The sequence below is a fragment of the Trachurus japonicus genome, chromosome 11 (assembly GCF_045865225.1).
Source record: "Trachurus japonicus isolate A0001 chromosome 11, Traja_1.0".
Lineage (NCBI taxonomy): Eukaryota > Metazoa > Chordata > Actinopteri > Carangiformes > Carangidae > Trachurus > Trachurus japonicus.
Window position 1 is genome coordinate 12,692,327 of NC_140917.1, and position 14,751 is coordinate 12,707,077.

General features: G+C 43.7%; 1 protein-coding gene across 23 annotated transcripts in view; it reads left to right on the top strand.

The window, feature by feature from the left end:
• Positions 1 to 14,751, top strand: part of LOC146978354 (regulating synaptic membrane exocytosis protein 2-like) — a 41,011-nt gene that overhangs the window by 23,602 nt on the left and 2,658 nt on the right. For 6 of the 23 annotated variants that reach the window (XM_085790989.1, XM_085790982.1, XM_085790985.1 and 3 more), the window contains 23 exons: positions 220 to 391; positions 496 to 655; positions 777 to 800; positions 2,426 to 2,494; positions 2,800 to 2,935; positions 3,487 to 3,594; positions 4,641 to 4,691; positions 4,834 to 4,902; positions 5,275 to 5,334; positions 5,685 to 5,852; positions 6,705 to 6,796; positions 7,151 to 7,180; positions 7,495 to 8,217; positions 8,381 to 8,422; positions 8,616 to 8,654; positions 9,531 to 9,557; positions 10,584 to 10,606; positions 10,691 to 10,788; positions 11,280 to 11,456; positions 12,771 to 12,952; positions 13,747 to 13,882; positions 14,007 to 14,119; positions 14,630 to 14,731. In XM_085790989.1, the coding sequence (XP_085647115.1) occupies positions 220 to 391; positions 496 to 655; positions 777 to 800; positions 2,426 to 2,494; positions 2,800 to 2,935; positions 3,487 to 3,594; positions 4,641 to 4,691; positions 4,834 to 4,902; positions 5,275 to 5,334; positions 5,685 to 5,852; positions 6,705 to 6,796; positions 7,151 to 7,180; positions 7,495 to 8,217; positions 8,381 to 8,422; positions 8,616 to 8,654; positions 9,531 to 9,557; positions 10,584 to 10,606; positions 10,691 to 10,788; positions 11,280 to 11,456; positions 12,771 to 12,952; positions 13,747 to 13,882; positions 14,007 to 14,119; positions 14,630 to 14,731 (2,801 nt within the window). The remainder of the gene's footprint in view (positions 1 to 219; positions 392 to 495; positions 656 to 776; positions 801 to 2,425; positions 2,495 to 2,799; positions 2,936 to 3,486; positions 3,595 to 4,640; positions 4,692 to 4,833; positions 4,903 to 5,274; positions 5,335 to 5,684; positions 5,853 to 6,704; positions 6,797 to 7,150; positions 7,181 to 7,494; positions 8,218 to 8,380; positions 8,423 to 8,615; positions 8,655 to 9,530; positions 9,558 to 10,583; positions 10,607 to 10,690; positions 10,789 to 11,279; positions 11,457 to 12,770; positions 12,953 to 13,746; positions 13,883 to 14,006; positions 14,120 to 14,629; positions 14,732 to 14,751) is intronic. The other 17 variants (XM_085791005.1, XM_085790984.1, XM_085790986.1 and 14 more) reach the window with 11 other exon arrangements.

Here is a 14,751-nt window from a genome sequence, read left to right on the forward strand (position 1 = left end):
GATAAAACTTGTAGGATACAAGAAAAGTTTTCTCCTTGGCTCAGAGCAGAGTGACTGAGAGACCCGTGTTTCGGTCCAAACACTATAGAAGTGATTGCTGTCGGAAGATAAAACTATTTAAGACTTATATTAACACAAAAATATCGCTTACTTCTGCTTTAAAAGTGTTTGTGGCTTTGTGATGTTGTTGCTGTTAATTGTCCTAATCTCTCCTTTCAGTGACAAGAGTAAGCGGAGGACAAAGACAGTAAAGAAGTCGGTGGAGCCTCGGTGGAACCAGACTTTCATGTACTCTCCGGTCCACGGGCGGGACTTCAGAGAACGGATGTTGGAGCTGACGGTCTGGGATCAGGCCCGGGTGCGAGAGGAGGAGAGCCAGTTCCTGGGAGAGGTCAGGACATTCAGAGCACGTCCATGTTACAGATGTGGTCGTCTCTCATCAGAACCTTCTAAGAACCAGTTTTCTCTCCATTTTCTCTTCGTACGTCTCTTTAGGTTCTAATAGAACTGGAGTCGGCTTTACTGGATGATCAGCCTCACTGGTACAAACTCCAGCTTCATGATGTTTCCTCTTTGCCGCTGCCCAGTGCCTCCCCCTACCTGCAGAGGAGAGGACTGCAGCCTGAACCCAGTCAGCCCAGCAGGAGGCTGCAGAGTGAGAACACACACTAAACGTGTTTGTGTTTGTGTTTTTTGTTCACCATCAAGTTTTGTTTTGAATTTTTTTTACTTGTCTGTTGATTTTGTTTTACTTTCCTCCCATGATGCTTTGCCAGACAAAGGTCCTTACTATAACTCAGGTAACAACAACTCTGTATGCATTTGTGTTGTAGTTGCTGACTAATTGTAGTGAAGGCTAACTATGGCCTTTCCCCCCCTGATGTTAAGTTAACATACTTTCTTTGGAAATTATACGTAAAGGAGGATTCAGTGTGTCTGTAAGGATATGTACATTCATGAACTTCAAAGGTTTGAACCGTACAGTACTTTAATCTACCTCCATGTGTTCCTAAACTGACCTCTACAATTTGTTTTCAATTAAATAGTCCACGTGAGATCCATGTGGTTTTTTAATAGAAATTCATAGGTACGACTCATCTCAAGAAATTTTTGTAGGAGGTCCTTGATGGAGCATTGCTAGTCATTGATATTCTTAAGAATAGGTGTCCTGAAGGGGTTAGCAGTTGTCTTCAAGGCTGTACCAGAGGTCTTCAAGTTCCTTAGGAAGACTTCAGGTGGTGGTGGAGGTTCCAGTAATTCTTTAGTGGCATTTTGGATCTAAGGGGTTCTGGATGTTCTTGAGAGGTTCCCAGTATTTAATAAGAGGTTTTCACAAATGTTTTAGAAACTTAATGGGTGTCTTGCAGACACTTTAGCATGCAACAGCCCTCAGGAAGGCTCTTGCATTTCCCAAGAGCTCTATCTGTCTTCAGAGTTGTACGAGGGGTCTTTGAGAGGTTGATGTAACTTTAGGAACCCTTATGTTGGTTGAAGGAGGTTTAAGGTCACCCCAGGAGTTTTTAAGGTGGTTATGAATGTTTGTCAAAGTGTCACAGTAGTACATCATTACGTTGTACTTAAAAGAAATCAATCAAAATCACTGTGGCAGATCTACAAATGACTGACAGTACCCTAGGTTGCTTAGGGGATGTGTCCCCAAGGCAACCCCTGGGGTCTCTAAGAGGTGCAGAAACCCTGCAAATGCAAATTTCAGAAGTTTCTAGAATTAGTTGTTTTGATGGATACCAATGGAGCAATTGTAGAAGACATTAACTGTCTTTAAGGGGGTCCTAGAGTCATTTATATACCCTTTAGACTGTTGAGACGACCCTACAGAGGTTCTTGAGAGAATTCAAGCTAGTATGGGATTTTATAACGGCTAGTTATGGGTCTGTAAATCCTTGAAGTGGCCCAGTGGTATTTAATGTCTTAAATCCCCAATAATCCTCAAGAAGGTTTTAAGGTTCATCAAGTGGGGTTCCATGTGTTCTCAAGGCGTTTGATTGGTAGTTGGGATCGTAGGGATTATTTAAAGGTTGTCGCCGGTCTAGGTTTGGGATCTAGGAATCCTTGATGGGGGCTCCGAATGCATTTGTTGTTATTTCAAAAATCCTAAAGTAAGCAGCTCTTAAAGGTTCAAGGGTGGTTGAGGAGGGTTCGATAGTCTTTGATGTGATTTCCTAAAGGCTTTAGGAGAGACTGAGGGGTAAACTCAAGTAAAATGTGTGAATCTGTCCTTTTAATGTTGATGTGTAAACTCAAACTCAGTTGTTTCTTATCTCCCTGTACTGTTTCTGTTTCTGTGTCAGATTAGTTGACCTTCCTGTAGAGGATTACAGAGGAGCTGCTTACAGGCTTAAACATCCTCCCTCTCTCTCGCTCCCTCTCTCTGTCTGTGTCTCTCTACCTTTCGTTCTCTCTGCAGGGTCTCAGAGGATCAGTGACAGTGAGTTTTCAGATTATGACTGTGAAGACGGCATCGGGGTGATATCAGGTGAACTTCATGTCCCATCATACACTGTAACACCTGCAGCTCATGAGTTTAACAAAGTGAAACTCATATGAGCGTGACAGTAAAACAGAGCTATCGCTTTAAATTCACATTTCGGACATTCCCTTCAATGATCTACCCACTGTTCTGGATAATCAACAGTAATTCCAGGGCTTATGGTGCTTACACTGAAATTAATTGATTTCATCCTTAATTAACTGTGATAAAAGCCGGTCTAACTGGGTCTTTGGAGCAAAACACTGTCAGAGTTGTTGGTTCAAGTCCCAGCTCTTCTTCTTTGTGTGCAGACTACAGACAGAATGGGCGGGACTTCCACAGCTCCACCCTCTCAGTGCCGGAGCAAGTGATGTCGTCCAATCACTGCTCTCGATCTGATGTGGTCAGGATGAGGTCTCGGTCGCCGAGCCAACCGCCTCCTCAAAGGTAACCAGCTGCTACTGAGTGCTCTCTGTGTGGTGTTTTTGTTATGATTCATGATAAATAGATTGAATGGGATGAGTTGAACTTAGATAATAATGATACAAATTTGACTATATAGTATATAAAATGAAATGATACCCGAAATTAGATGAGACATGAGAATTAGATCTGATATGACAATATATAAAGAAGAGAAGATTCAGGTGGTGGTGAGAGGAGATAGCTGTAGATAAAACCAGACATAAGAGATTAAATAAGATGATAAACTAAGATGAGACCAGCGGGGACAAATGAGATGAGATGAGATTAGGTTACTGAGTTCTGGCAGGAACTTTATTGTTTGGTTTAAATGTGTTTCCACCAGTTTCAGTGGAACTTTATGTATTTGAGTTAATTTACCTGATGGTGTCCAGGCAACCAGGCAGCTTTTTGAAACGTCTCCGCTTCATTTTACTCTCCTCCTGACCTCTGACCTCTTACCTCTGCTGACCTCTGACGCTCTTTGACCTCTGATCTTTTTTGACCTTTGCTGACCTCTGACCTGTGGTTGCCAGCGGTAACCCTCTGTACCCGTTGTACCGGGAAGATGCTGTGCGTCTGTTGCGAGGCTCCAAACTGAGCCGGGCATACTCTGATGCCGGCCAGTACAGTAGCCTGAACAGGTAACGATGGCAACACACAGCACAATACCTGACCTGGGTCGCCTGGACAGCAGCCAATCAGCACTGCACAGTCTCTAGGACAAAGTATGATAATGTGTTCAAGGAGAACATTATCTGATCAGGCCTCAGCAGCATAGTCAGTATCAGATACACCGTCTCTGTCAGATAAACCAATACAGTACTGTATCGACAGGTCTGAACCAGCACCCAGGTCAGGGCTGGATGTTGGGTTGTAGTTCTGGTTCTAGTACTGGCCGTACTTTTGTTGTAGTATTGGTTTCAATAAAGGTTGTAGATCGAAACACAGTCTGTGTTTTAGTACTGGTTTTCAGTAGGGATGCACCGATCCGATAGCCTACTGAGATTGGATATCGGCCCAGATATTGACTAAATAGCTAGATCAAATATCAGATAATGTGGCCGATCCATGACACCAATCTATCCACTGTTACATCACATGTCAGCAGCATGTTAACACAGAACAACAACAACATGGAGCGAGCCAAAGGGTTAGCTGTATGGAAGTGTTTCAGCCAACAAGTTGGATGGCTACTTGCAATACCGGCAATGGAAATGTTGGGAGGTGTGGCGATTGCATTGCAAAACACAATTGGATCGATATCGGGTGTCGGCCGATACGCTAAGCCCAGGAATAGGTATTGGAACTGGGACTGAAAAAGCTGGATTGGTGCATCTTTAGTTTTCAGTACCGGTCGTTTTTCTACTACCACTGGATGTAGCATTGGTTAGTTGTGCTCGTCATAGTGGTTTGATTACTGGGTGTGGTACTAGTTGTAGCCCCTGTTGTACTCCTAGTCTTAGTACTGGTTTTGGTACTGTGTGTACTCCCAGTTGTTGAGGTTTTAGTACTTGTAATGCCACAGGTGATAGTGTCACCACTGTTTCTGCTATGGCTATTTGTTGGAGTTGTACTCCTTTAACTACCGGTTAGTTCAGGTGGTCCAGGAGTCCAGATGCTACTCCTGGTTGTAGTACTGGTTGTAGTACAGTTGTATTGAACACAGTTTGGCTTTCTGTGTATTCAGGAGATCGGTGAGGAGGATGTCTGTTGCCAATTCTCTCGATTCCCATGACAGGTACGCCAAATACTGACTGAAGAATTGCAGTAGTAGTAGTACTGGTAGTCATAGTAGTAGTTATTGTAGTGGTTATACTTATATTATCAGAAGTTGCAGTAAGTGTTGGATAAATCATCGCTTTCTCGTCTCCAAACGTCAGATATTATAACGGTCCGAACCAAACTCCCTGGACAAACCACATGATGAATGGGAACTGTGTGGACTATAGGTGAGCCTGTGGGATTTTGGGGTAATGTAGTGTAGAGGTAAAAGTTGACTTTTTGAAAAAAGGGTGAAGTCCGCACACTGTTGTAGCTCCTCAAATGTTTATTGTAGGCTAAAGGATCAACGTTTCGCTCACATAGATCTTCGTCCTTCCTGACGAAGATCTATGTGGTTGAAACATTGATCCTTTAGCCTACAATAAACATTTGAGGAGCTACAACAGTGTGCGGACTTCACCCTTTTTTCAAAAAGTCTACTTGTTTGTTAGTCCTGCACCTGCAATACTTTGGATGTGCGTGCTCTATCCCACTATAGAGGTAAAAGTTGACCTTAGCTTCAGTATGTTCGAGAGTTGTGATGTTTTTCTGTTCTTCAGTGAGGACTTCATCCCTGACTTCCCCTACGAACCCGATGCCTATGATGAAGAATTGCTCAGGTAAACTGAATAACGGACAGTGCTCAGGTAGTAGGTGTAGTTCCTTAGTAATTCCTCCTCCTCCACCCAGTACACCGAGTTCAGATCTGTGCTCTTGGTTAATCAGATGCCCAAACTCTTGACATCAACTGTGTCCAGTTTGTAACTGAGACAACAGAGTTCTCTTGGCATCTCGCCGCCTTCTTTGGTTTTTGATTTCCAGGTGTCAGTGCCTTACGCTTCCTGTTCACCCCCAACCATCCACAGGTACAACCAGCCAATCTGCTGACAGCAGCCTGGTTGTCACAGGTGTGCAGGTGCAGTGGTTTTTCATGGTGATGGTGGGTGATGGTTGTCATGGTGATGTGCAGGTACAGTCGGGGGATGGACCGGCGGGATTACTATAGTCGCTCTCGGTCAGCTGACCAGCGAGCGATGGTGGACCGACCCGTCTACACACGCTCACACTCCACTGACCGAGCCGACTCTGGCCACCTGAGGTCTAGACGCTCCGCCCCCTCTTCACCTGCCCTTACCAGGTGACCGACGGCTGACCGATCAGAAACCGCCTCCGTCTCCATGGTGTTTGCTGACAGTTATTTTTATCCTCAAAGCTCGAAGCATGACATCCGTCTGAAGAATCACCACACCCTTAATCTTTTCTTTTTTGCATGCTCACCTTTATTTTTTGTTAATTTTTCTGATTCATGGGTTTAACAGCATGCCGGCGTTGTTTGTTCGTTTTTGTTTGGCTTTTGTACGTTTGTTGTTACACTGCATGAGTCTCCAGATTGAACTTTTGTAGTCGTGTTGTCCTGCTGTGAACTCAACTCCAAACCTCCAGACTGAGCCAGACTTTGGTTTATCAGCCTTTAGCCCTGACAGATTTCAATGGAAATTAATTAAAGTTTTTGGCCTAATAACGATGTGGTAAAGAGCAGGAAATGGAAATGAATTAGTGCATCTGTCATCTGAGTTCTTTCAGACCTCAGAGAAGTCTGGACGTTTTGGGTTCAGTCTGATACGGCAGCAGGACAGCATGGCTCACAACTCTGCTTTGCTTAAATCAGTTCTGGTTTCTTCATCAGCTGAATGGTCAAGACACGGAGAATGGATGATCAGTGCGGTTTCTTTGTGCCAAATACCCCAATGATCAAATCAGTCCTTATAACCATGGAGACAGTGTCTAGTGCATTGACTCATTGGTGTCTTCACCTCTCAGGCCCACAGTATATTGGCCACTAGTCTGTTTGTAGGAAACATAGTGTTGCATGGCCTGGCACAAACCTACTTATAAACAACATCCTTAATCCTATAATACTAATGACCACAATAACCACTGAGTTCCCTCCTGTCAGGATGGTAGTTTGATTTCTGATCTTGTCCAACAGGGCCCAGACGACGAGTCCATCAGGTACGCCGATCTGCAGCCGCCGAGGACGCCAGCTGCCCGCCGTCCCACCCAAAGGAGCCCCAGACAGAAGTATGTCCATTAGAGATAGTAGTTACTTGTTAAGTGATGCCTCCAACAACCTACCAATCAGTTTGGCAGGTTTTTCTGGGGTTGATCAGTAAAGGCTTTGGTCTGACAGATGAAAAGGTTTCTACCTTCCAACCTCAATCTGTACCAGGTTTATAAGAAAACTGTTGGCGACCGTGAAGTGCTCTTAAGTAAAATGTTAAGGCGCACCATTGGAGCCAACGATGAGGATTTTGTGGACAGTTTAGTTGGGGGTTACTGTGGCGTATAACTGTGTGTTGTCTGCATAAAGACAGAGAAAGAAGAAGGTGGCCTTCTGGTGGCTGTAATGGTCTAACAGTGAGTTGTGTCTTTCAGATGGAGAACCTGCTGACATTGTGCAAACAGGTACAGACTGGGATCTGTGTGTAGAGCAACAGTTGTGTAGAACTAGAACAGCTTGGCTTCTCCGTAAGACCTTTGGGTAGCTGTAGTGATGTAGTTGTAGTGATGCTGTACTGATCTTTAATAATACTTTGGTAATACGATATTCTTGGTGTTGACAAATGGTAGCTTTAGACTGATAGAGATAAAACCAGCCATGTGAATGGTTAGCTGTTGGAACAGATCATCATTCTTCATTCCACTGTCTGTTTTCATTTATTCATCTTTTTATCATCTCTTCTTTTTCATTTTCTATTACATCTTTCGCTGTCCATCAGTTATGGCCCCGCCCGCCACAGGAGCACCACCTGCAACCATGGTCCCTCCCATTCCCCACAAACAACCCCCTCCTCTTGTCAATCACCAACCTCCTGTTATACGAATCCAAGCTCCGCCGCCTTCTGGACCAATCCAACCTCACCCACCTCCTGCCCCTGTACCTGCCCCTGCACCTGCACATGCCCCACCTCCTGCCCCTGCACCTGCACCTGCACATGCCCCACCTCCTGCCCCTGCCCCTGCACCTGCACCTGCACATGCCCCACCTCCTGCCCCTGCCCCTGCACCTGCACATGCCCCACCTCCTGCCCCACCTCCTGCCCCTGCACCTGCCCCTGCACCTGCCCCAGCCCCTGCCCCTGCACCTGCCCCTGCCCCTGCACCCACACCTGCACCAGCACCCGCCCCTGCACCTGCCCCTGCCCCTGCACCTGCACCCACACCTGCACCCACACCTGCACCAGCACCCGCCCCTGCACCTGCACCTGCTCCTGCCCCTGCCCCTGCACCCGCCCCTGCACCTGCACCTGCCCCTGCCCCAACTCCTGCCCCCACTCCCGCACCTACCCCTGCACCTACCCCTGGACCCGCACCTGCCCCCGCACCTGCTCCTGCACCCACACCTGTTGCAGCCCCACCTCCTCGATCAATACCCCCAACACCTGCCCCCACACCTACACCTTCACCTGCCCCCTCACCGGCCCCGCCCCCACTGACTCCAGGTGTGTACATCATAAGTTTGGTTTGCCGGTAGTGATCAACCAGCAGTAAATCAGTCCAGTTTAGGATTTTTCATTCCCCACCATCACTGATTCATTCATTCATTCATTCATTCATTCATTCATTCATGTGTTGATCTTGGTTACATCATGCTGATGTCATCAGAGCCAGACAGACGTTCAGCGACACCTGGAGGGACCAGAAAAGGCAAGTCAGCCTCGGGCCGATCTGAGTTATCCTCGTCAGCTCGTAAACTGATCAGATGTTGTTAATGAGTCTTGGGATTTGACCCCTGATGGTTTAACTGGTTTAATGTCAGAGGGATCACCTGAACAGAGCAAGTGTTTCAGGGTGTGACTGTCGTCTGACCAATCACCTCTCTCTGTCTGTCATGATGTAGAGGTCACATGGGAGGACCAGCAGAAAAAAACTGCCAATGGTAATGTACCACCTGTTCGCCACGCCCATGTGGGGGCAGACTGTTAGCTCCAGTGACCTTTGCCCTGGGAGATGTTGATTAGAGGAAGTGCGGTAGTTAGTGTTGGTTTAGATTTCCTTTCTGTGCCACTTTTACTTCATTTTCTGATTTAGTCTTCCACATTATCATGATAATAATGCCGCTCCAATTTATTCGATTTGTGGTTTTATTAATATATTTTCAAAGAGCTAGAAAGAGCAATGTGATACATATATAAAGAAAATAATAAAAAGTAATACTACAGTAGATGAATAACAAAACAATAAAATGATTCGGTGATAGACATTCGATTTTTAAAGGCAGTTTGAAAAGGTTTGTTTCAACTGATGCACCACAGTTTAGGTGGAAAGTTGCAGCTGTTGAGTCAATGCACACTGGTATGTTTCATGTCTGGAGGTCAGATGTTTCACTTGGAGTTGATGAAATATTGTTTAAAAGTGAGCTGAAGTGAGCTTTGTAGCTGTATTTTGTGCAAAGTGCAGAAATGAGAAAAGTGGACAGGAATATACGACTGTGCATCATCTGCATAGAGAGATCAGGACGTATATGTAAACACACTGACTGTGGGTGAAGAGAGACTGAAGCTAAAGACTCTGCACTTTTCCATGTTTATGTTAAATTACTGCCTAAATGGTCCTTGTCGTTGTAGACTAGACTCCTGTAACTAACTTTAGGTCTGTTGTTTAGGTCTGTCTCCATCCAGTCACCCTTTCATCTGTCCCTCCTGTCCTGGTTTGTGTGAACTGAATTGTTTGTGAATCATTTCTTGTTTGGTTGAATTTCTTCTTTCATTTTACATTCATCAATCATCCATCCATTCATCATTGTCATGTGAAGGGGATGTGATACAGCCGAGCAAAGAAGGTAGATGTCCTGTCTTTATGTCTTTTATATTTTCTCTCTCTGAGCCAACTGTGAAGTGAAACGAAACCTTGCGTCCACTGGCTATGACTTGAAGTGTCTGGTTTTGCTGGTTGCTACTTGTTGCTGGTGGGTTTTCATCTGGTCAGCAGATGTTTGCTGTTTTCCCTTCGATTCCTCACAGTCCGAACGTGAGGTAGAGAGCGAAGCTGAATCTCTGTTCTGCTGTTTGGTTTATCTTTCTGTTTGGTCTTTCCCCTCTGTGATGTCAGGAGTATGAAGTTACCCATGCTGTATTTAAAGCGATAGTTCAACATTTTGGCAAATTGGCCCATTGTCATAATCCCTATAGTGTTAAGAGTAGGTTCGTTACCTTTAATTGTCAGTGCAAGCTGTTTTTAGAACGGCAGAGCAGAGCCGTGAGCTGCTCAGAGCTACGCTACGGAGGCTCATGGGATTTCTTGGTTTCCCTCATCAAACTCATCAAATACACAATCCAACAACTCCACAACGCTCTTGGACAAGTTGTGAGCTGCACATTCACCACGCTATGAGATAATAACAGAACGTTACAAGACCGAGTTGTTTTCGAGGCAAATGCAGAGACTGCTTGCCGAAAAACTGCCCGCGACAGGAACGCACATCAGCGGTTTTGCATGAATTTACCTGAAAAACAACTCTGTCTCATAACGTTCCGTTATTATCTCATAGCGTGGTGAATGTGCAGGTCACAAATTGTCCACGAGATGAGGGAAACCAAGAAATCCCATTAGCCTCCATAGCGTAGCTCTGAGCAGCTCGCGGCTCTGCTCCGCCGTTCTAAAAATAGATTGCAGCGACAATTAAAGGTAATGAACCTACTGTTAAAACTATAGGGATTATGGCAACGGGCCAATTTGCCAAAATGTTGAACTATCCCTTTAAGTCAGAGCTGTTGCTGCCATGTTCATATCCTTTTTTTGTATGTGAGCAAAAGCTGAGAGTCTAAATAAAATAAATAATCCATAAATTGCTCTCCTGTCTCTGCAGGTGTGATGAAGGATCCGTCAAAGGTGAGCAACATTTCAGCGTTTTACACAATACTGTACAGACATCATGACTGGTGATGTCACTCACCTGCTCACCTGTCTGTGCAGATGAGGGACAGCCTGTCCTTTAAATCATCCGACAGTGATGTCAGTGACGTGTCAGCCATGTCCAACGCCTCCGAAACTCGATCCATCCGCAGAATCAGGTGAGACCAGGAACCAACCATGGAGCAGATTTCCAGTTGTTGACATCCTATCTTGTCCTGTTCTACAAATAAAGAATCTGTGGTTCAAAGAAAAGTGAAATATAAAAAAAAAAATACAACAAATAGTTTCATAATATACACAAAGCTGCTCTCGAAAAATAATGCTGCCTCCATCAAATATGATAAATAATAAGATATAGCTCATGAAATTGATGAACTGGGTTTCCTAATATACTATATAACCCACACTTCAGTTTCGTCTTTGTTGCATGTCGTCTCTCTTCCTTCCCTCATAACTAAACTCTTATGAATGTTACAACAATCTGTCCCTCTAAACATGTTGATTTGTGTGAGTTATATTAGCCTTGTTGTCTATGTTAGCATGTCTCTATAAAGTAGCATGTTAGCATGCCTTACTCTTCATCGTTCTGTCTCTTGCTGCACGTTCCTGCCTGCATGCTCCTGCGCTATCCTCTCGTCGGCTGACACAGTCGGGCGGAGGCTCTAGAATCAGGCCAATCAGTGGAGGTGGGGGCGGGGACACAGGAAGTAGCAGCAGCAGCAGCAGCAGGAGGAGGAGGAGGAGGAGGAGGAGGAGGAGGAGCCTCGTTACAGAAGACTGAATCAGTGGAGGAGGGAGAGGAGGTGGAGGAACCTCAGCCTCCAAAGTAAGACACCGACCAAACACTTGTTGCAAAGGGTCAGACCAGTCGTCGGAGCAACAGTATGACTCCGCCCACTTCCTTTGTATGATTTTATGCCCCACCCAACACCCCCTTTAAATGACTGACAGGTGTGTGTTTGCAGCTCCCCATCAGGTAGCGGACAGGTGCGGTTGTCTAGAGCAGCGGTTCTCAACGTGGGGTCCGGGGACCCCCAGGGGTCCTTGAGAGGGTTCAAGGGGGTCCCCAACTTTTTCTTGAAATTTTACAATTTTTTCTAGAATTGTTAAACTTTTTTTTTTTTTTCAGAATTCTTTTTTTATTTTTACAAATTTTACCACTTTTTATAGATTTCGTTTTTTAACTTATTTTTTCGAGAAAATGTTTTCCTTTTTTTTTGAGAATTTTACCACTTCTTTCTAGAAATGTTTTTGAAGAAATTGTACCACTTTTTTCCCCAGAAATGTATAATATTTGCAAAAATTCACACCATTGGCCCTAATTTGAATTTACAAAACTTTATTCAGTCTCGGAACAAATATTTGTGTATTTCTGGTGTTTGCTTCAACATTTTGTCCAATGGGGGTCCATGGTCTAATTTGTGTCAATTTAGGGGTCCTTGATGTAAAAAAGCTTGAGAACCACTGGTCTAGAGCAGTGGTTCTCAACTCTTTCAGGGCACAGGACCCCCTGCATATTTTTTTTTTAGCAACCCTGAGGACGCCCTTTGCCCCCCACCACTACCCAGGCATGAGGTGGGGGGGCAAAAAGGTCCCAAACCAATTTGACAGGAATAGAAATAGCCTTTTTGATTGCATATTTATCAACAGTTCTGAAAGCAAATATACGATTCAAAAGTTGCTGTACACTTTAATTGCACGTTAGTGAGTTTTACACATCTTCCTGTGCGATGTTTCACAATAAAAGCCCAATTAAGAAATTAATTTGAAGAGAACACAGGAAGTGTTGACTTTGTAGGAATAGTGTAATGAAGTAAATGTAAAAAGACAAACAAGAGTGAATCAAAACCAACAAAATGTGACCAATCTCCCATTAAAACATATGGGATTAGGAAAAAAGCCTCAGTTTAGCCTCTGCAGTTATTTTAGTAAAATGATAAATATCTGTAAAGCTTACTCAATAAAATGATATTTTATAATTTTAAGTACCCCTTGCAATTACACCAGTTACTACTAGAGGTCCAAGTACCCCTGGTTGAGAAACACCGGTCTATAGCACTCGCCCTCAAGTGAGTATAGCAGGTTTGTTCATGCCCCTCCCCCTCCAGGTGATTGACAGGTGTTGTTGCTCCTCTTTCAGGCCGGCGCCGGCACCCGGACCTCTCCAGAAGTCCTCCAGTGTCGGTGGAGAAATCTGTTCGTTGGGGAGAAACGATGACGACGACGATGACAAGAAGAGACGCTCCAGTTTCGGAGCGAGGATGATGGGAATGGTCGGACTGGGAAAGAAGAGTCAGAGTGCCTCCCAGCTCAACCCCGAGGGTCAGTCCCAGTTCAACCAGTTAAAATGAAAACCACCACATACAAAAATGTTTTCATTCACAGCGCAGAGATTTGATGTTTCTGGTGCAATCAGTACTCTAAATGGAAATCTAATAGTTTTATCAATACATACAGGTGCATCTCAATAAATTAGAATATCATAGAAAAGTTTATTTATGTTAGTAATTCAATTCAAAAAGTGAAACTCATACATTATATAGATCCATTACAAACAGAATGAAATATTTCATGTCTTTATTTATTTAATTTCTTTTAACTGTAATGATTATGGCTTGCATATAATGAAGACCTAAAATTCAGTATCTCAAAAAAATTTGAATATTACAAAAGACCAATTAAAAAATGCATTTTTAATATGGAAATGTTGGCCTTCTGAAAGGTATGTCCATCTATATGCACTCAATACTTGGTTGGGTTGAACTACTGGAAATTGATTGATTGATTGAGATGGATAGATGGATAGATGATTTATTTGTCACATACAACAACACAAGATCATTGCAGTGAAATGACATGCAACACTCCGTCGACACACACTGTTAAACTAAATACACACACTTACCAACAAACAACATTCAACAATTCAGTTAGTATGGGCAGTGCCCATACTGTGCAAAGCTGGTTAAAAAGAGATGCACCTTTGATTAGAGGCAACAAACCAACCCACACAAATCTTTGTTGCCCCCTGCAGGCCGGATGAAGTCACTGCTGATGCTCTGATGCGTTGATGTTGATGTAATTATTAAATCATCTTCCTCTCTCTGTCCTTTCAGAGGAGGAGAAGAAGAAGAAGGTGATCAGACTTCCTGTCCAAAGGAGTGTAGAGACCGGTTTGGCTGTTGAGTTTAAAGCTCGTTTTACTCGACAGCCGAGTCGAGACCCAGACGCCGAGGACCCCAAACCTGGAGCGTATGAATACTTTCTTTTTTAAACATACAGTCAACACTAAATATGCAGTAATTTGTCTTTTAATATTATTTCTTCTCTGTGTAATAACTTTTATTTGTTATGTTTTTTCTCCACATCATCTCAGTCTTATATTTCCTGGCGTGAAGTTGGCGACAGACCAACAATTCACTGGCTTCTTGGAGGGATTAGGCCCCGCCCAGCTGGCTGGACGACAGACTCTGGCCACGCCCCCCATGGGTAACAGCCAATCAAAACTTGATGCAAATCTTTTTTTTTTTTTTCACTTTTGCACAATAATATTAATTATATTTTTCTGAAATGTATATTGCACACATGAATATCATACATGTATTTGTGGTAATACAACAATGATTACAAACATTTAGCATGGGATTGTTGCATCAGTGTTTTTATGATTTATTAATAGTTTTAATATTTGTGTTTACAATATCAATAGTATTAGTGTTAGCAATATCCATAATCATGTGTTGTTGGTACATTAGTTTTTACATGCATATATATTAATATTTAATATTATTATCATTTGACACATTTATACTTAATCATATATCAAAGTTTCAGTATTAATATCTAGTTTTTGTATTTAGATATTTATACTTTAGTGCCTGATAATCAATACTCCATTCTTATTGGTCGGAATTGACGGATCAAGACTGTGATTGGGCTGTGACAAGTTTCTCTGTGACGTCATCTAACATTAGCTCTGATTGGCTGTTTGTTGATCAGGTGACATCCAGATCGGCATGGTGTACAGAAAGGAGCGTCTGGATGTGGAGGTGATTCGAGCGCGGGGGCTTGTGGGTAAACAAGGCAACAAGAACACGCCAGGTGAAAATACTGCACAGTAA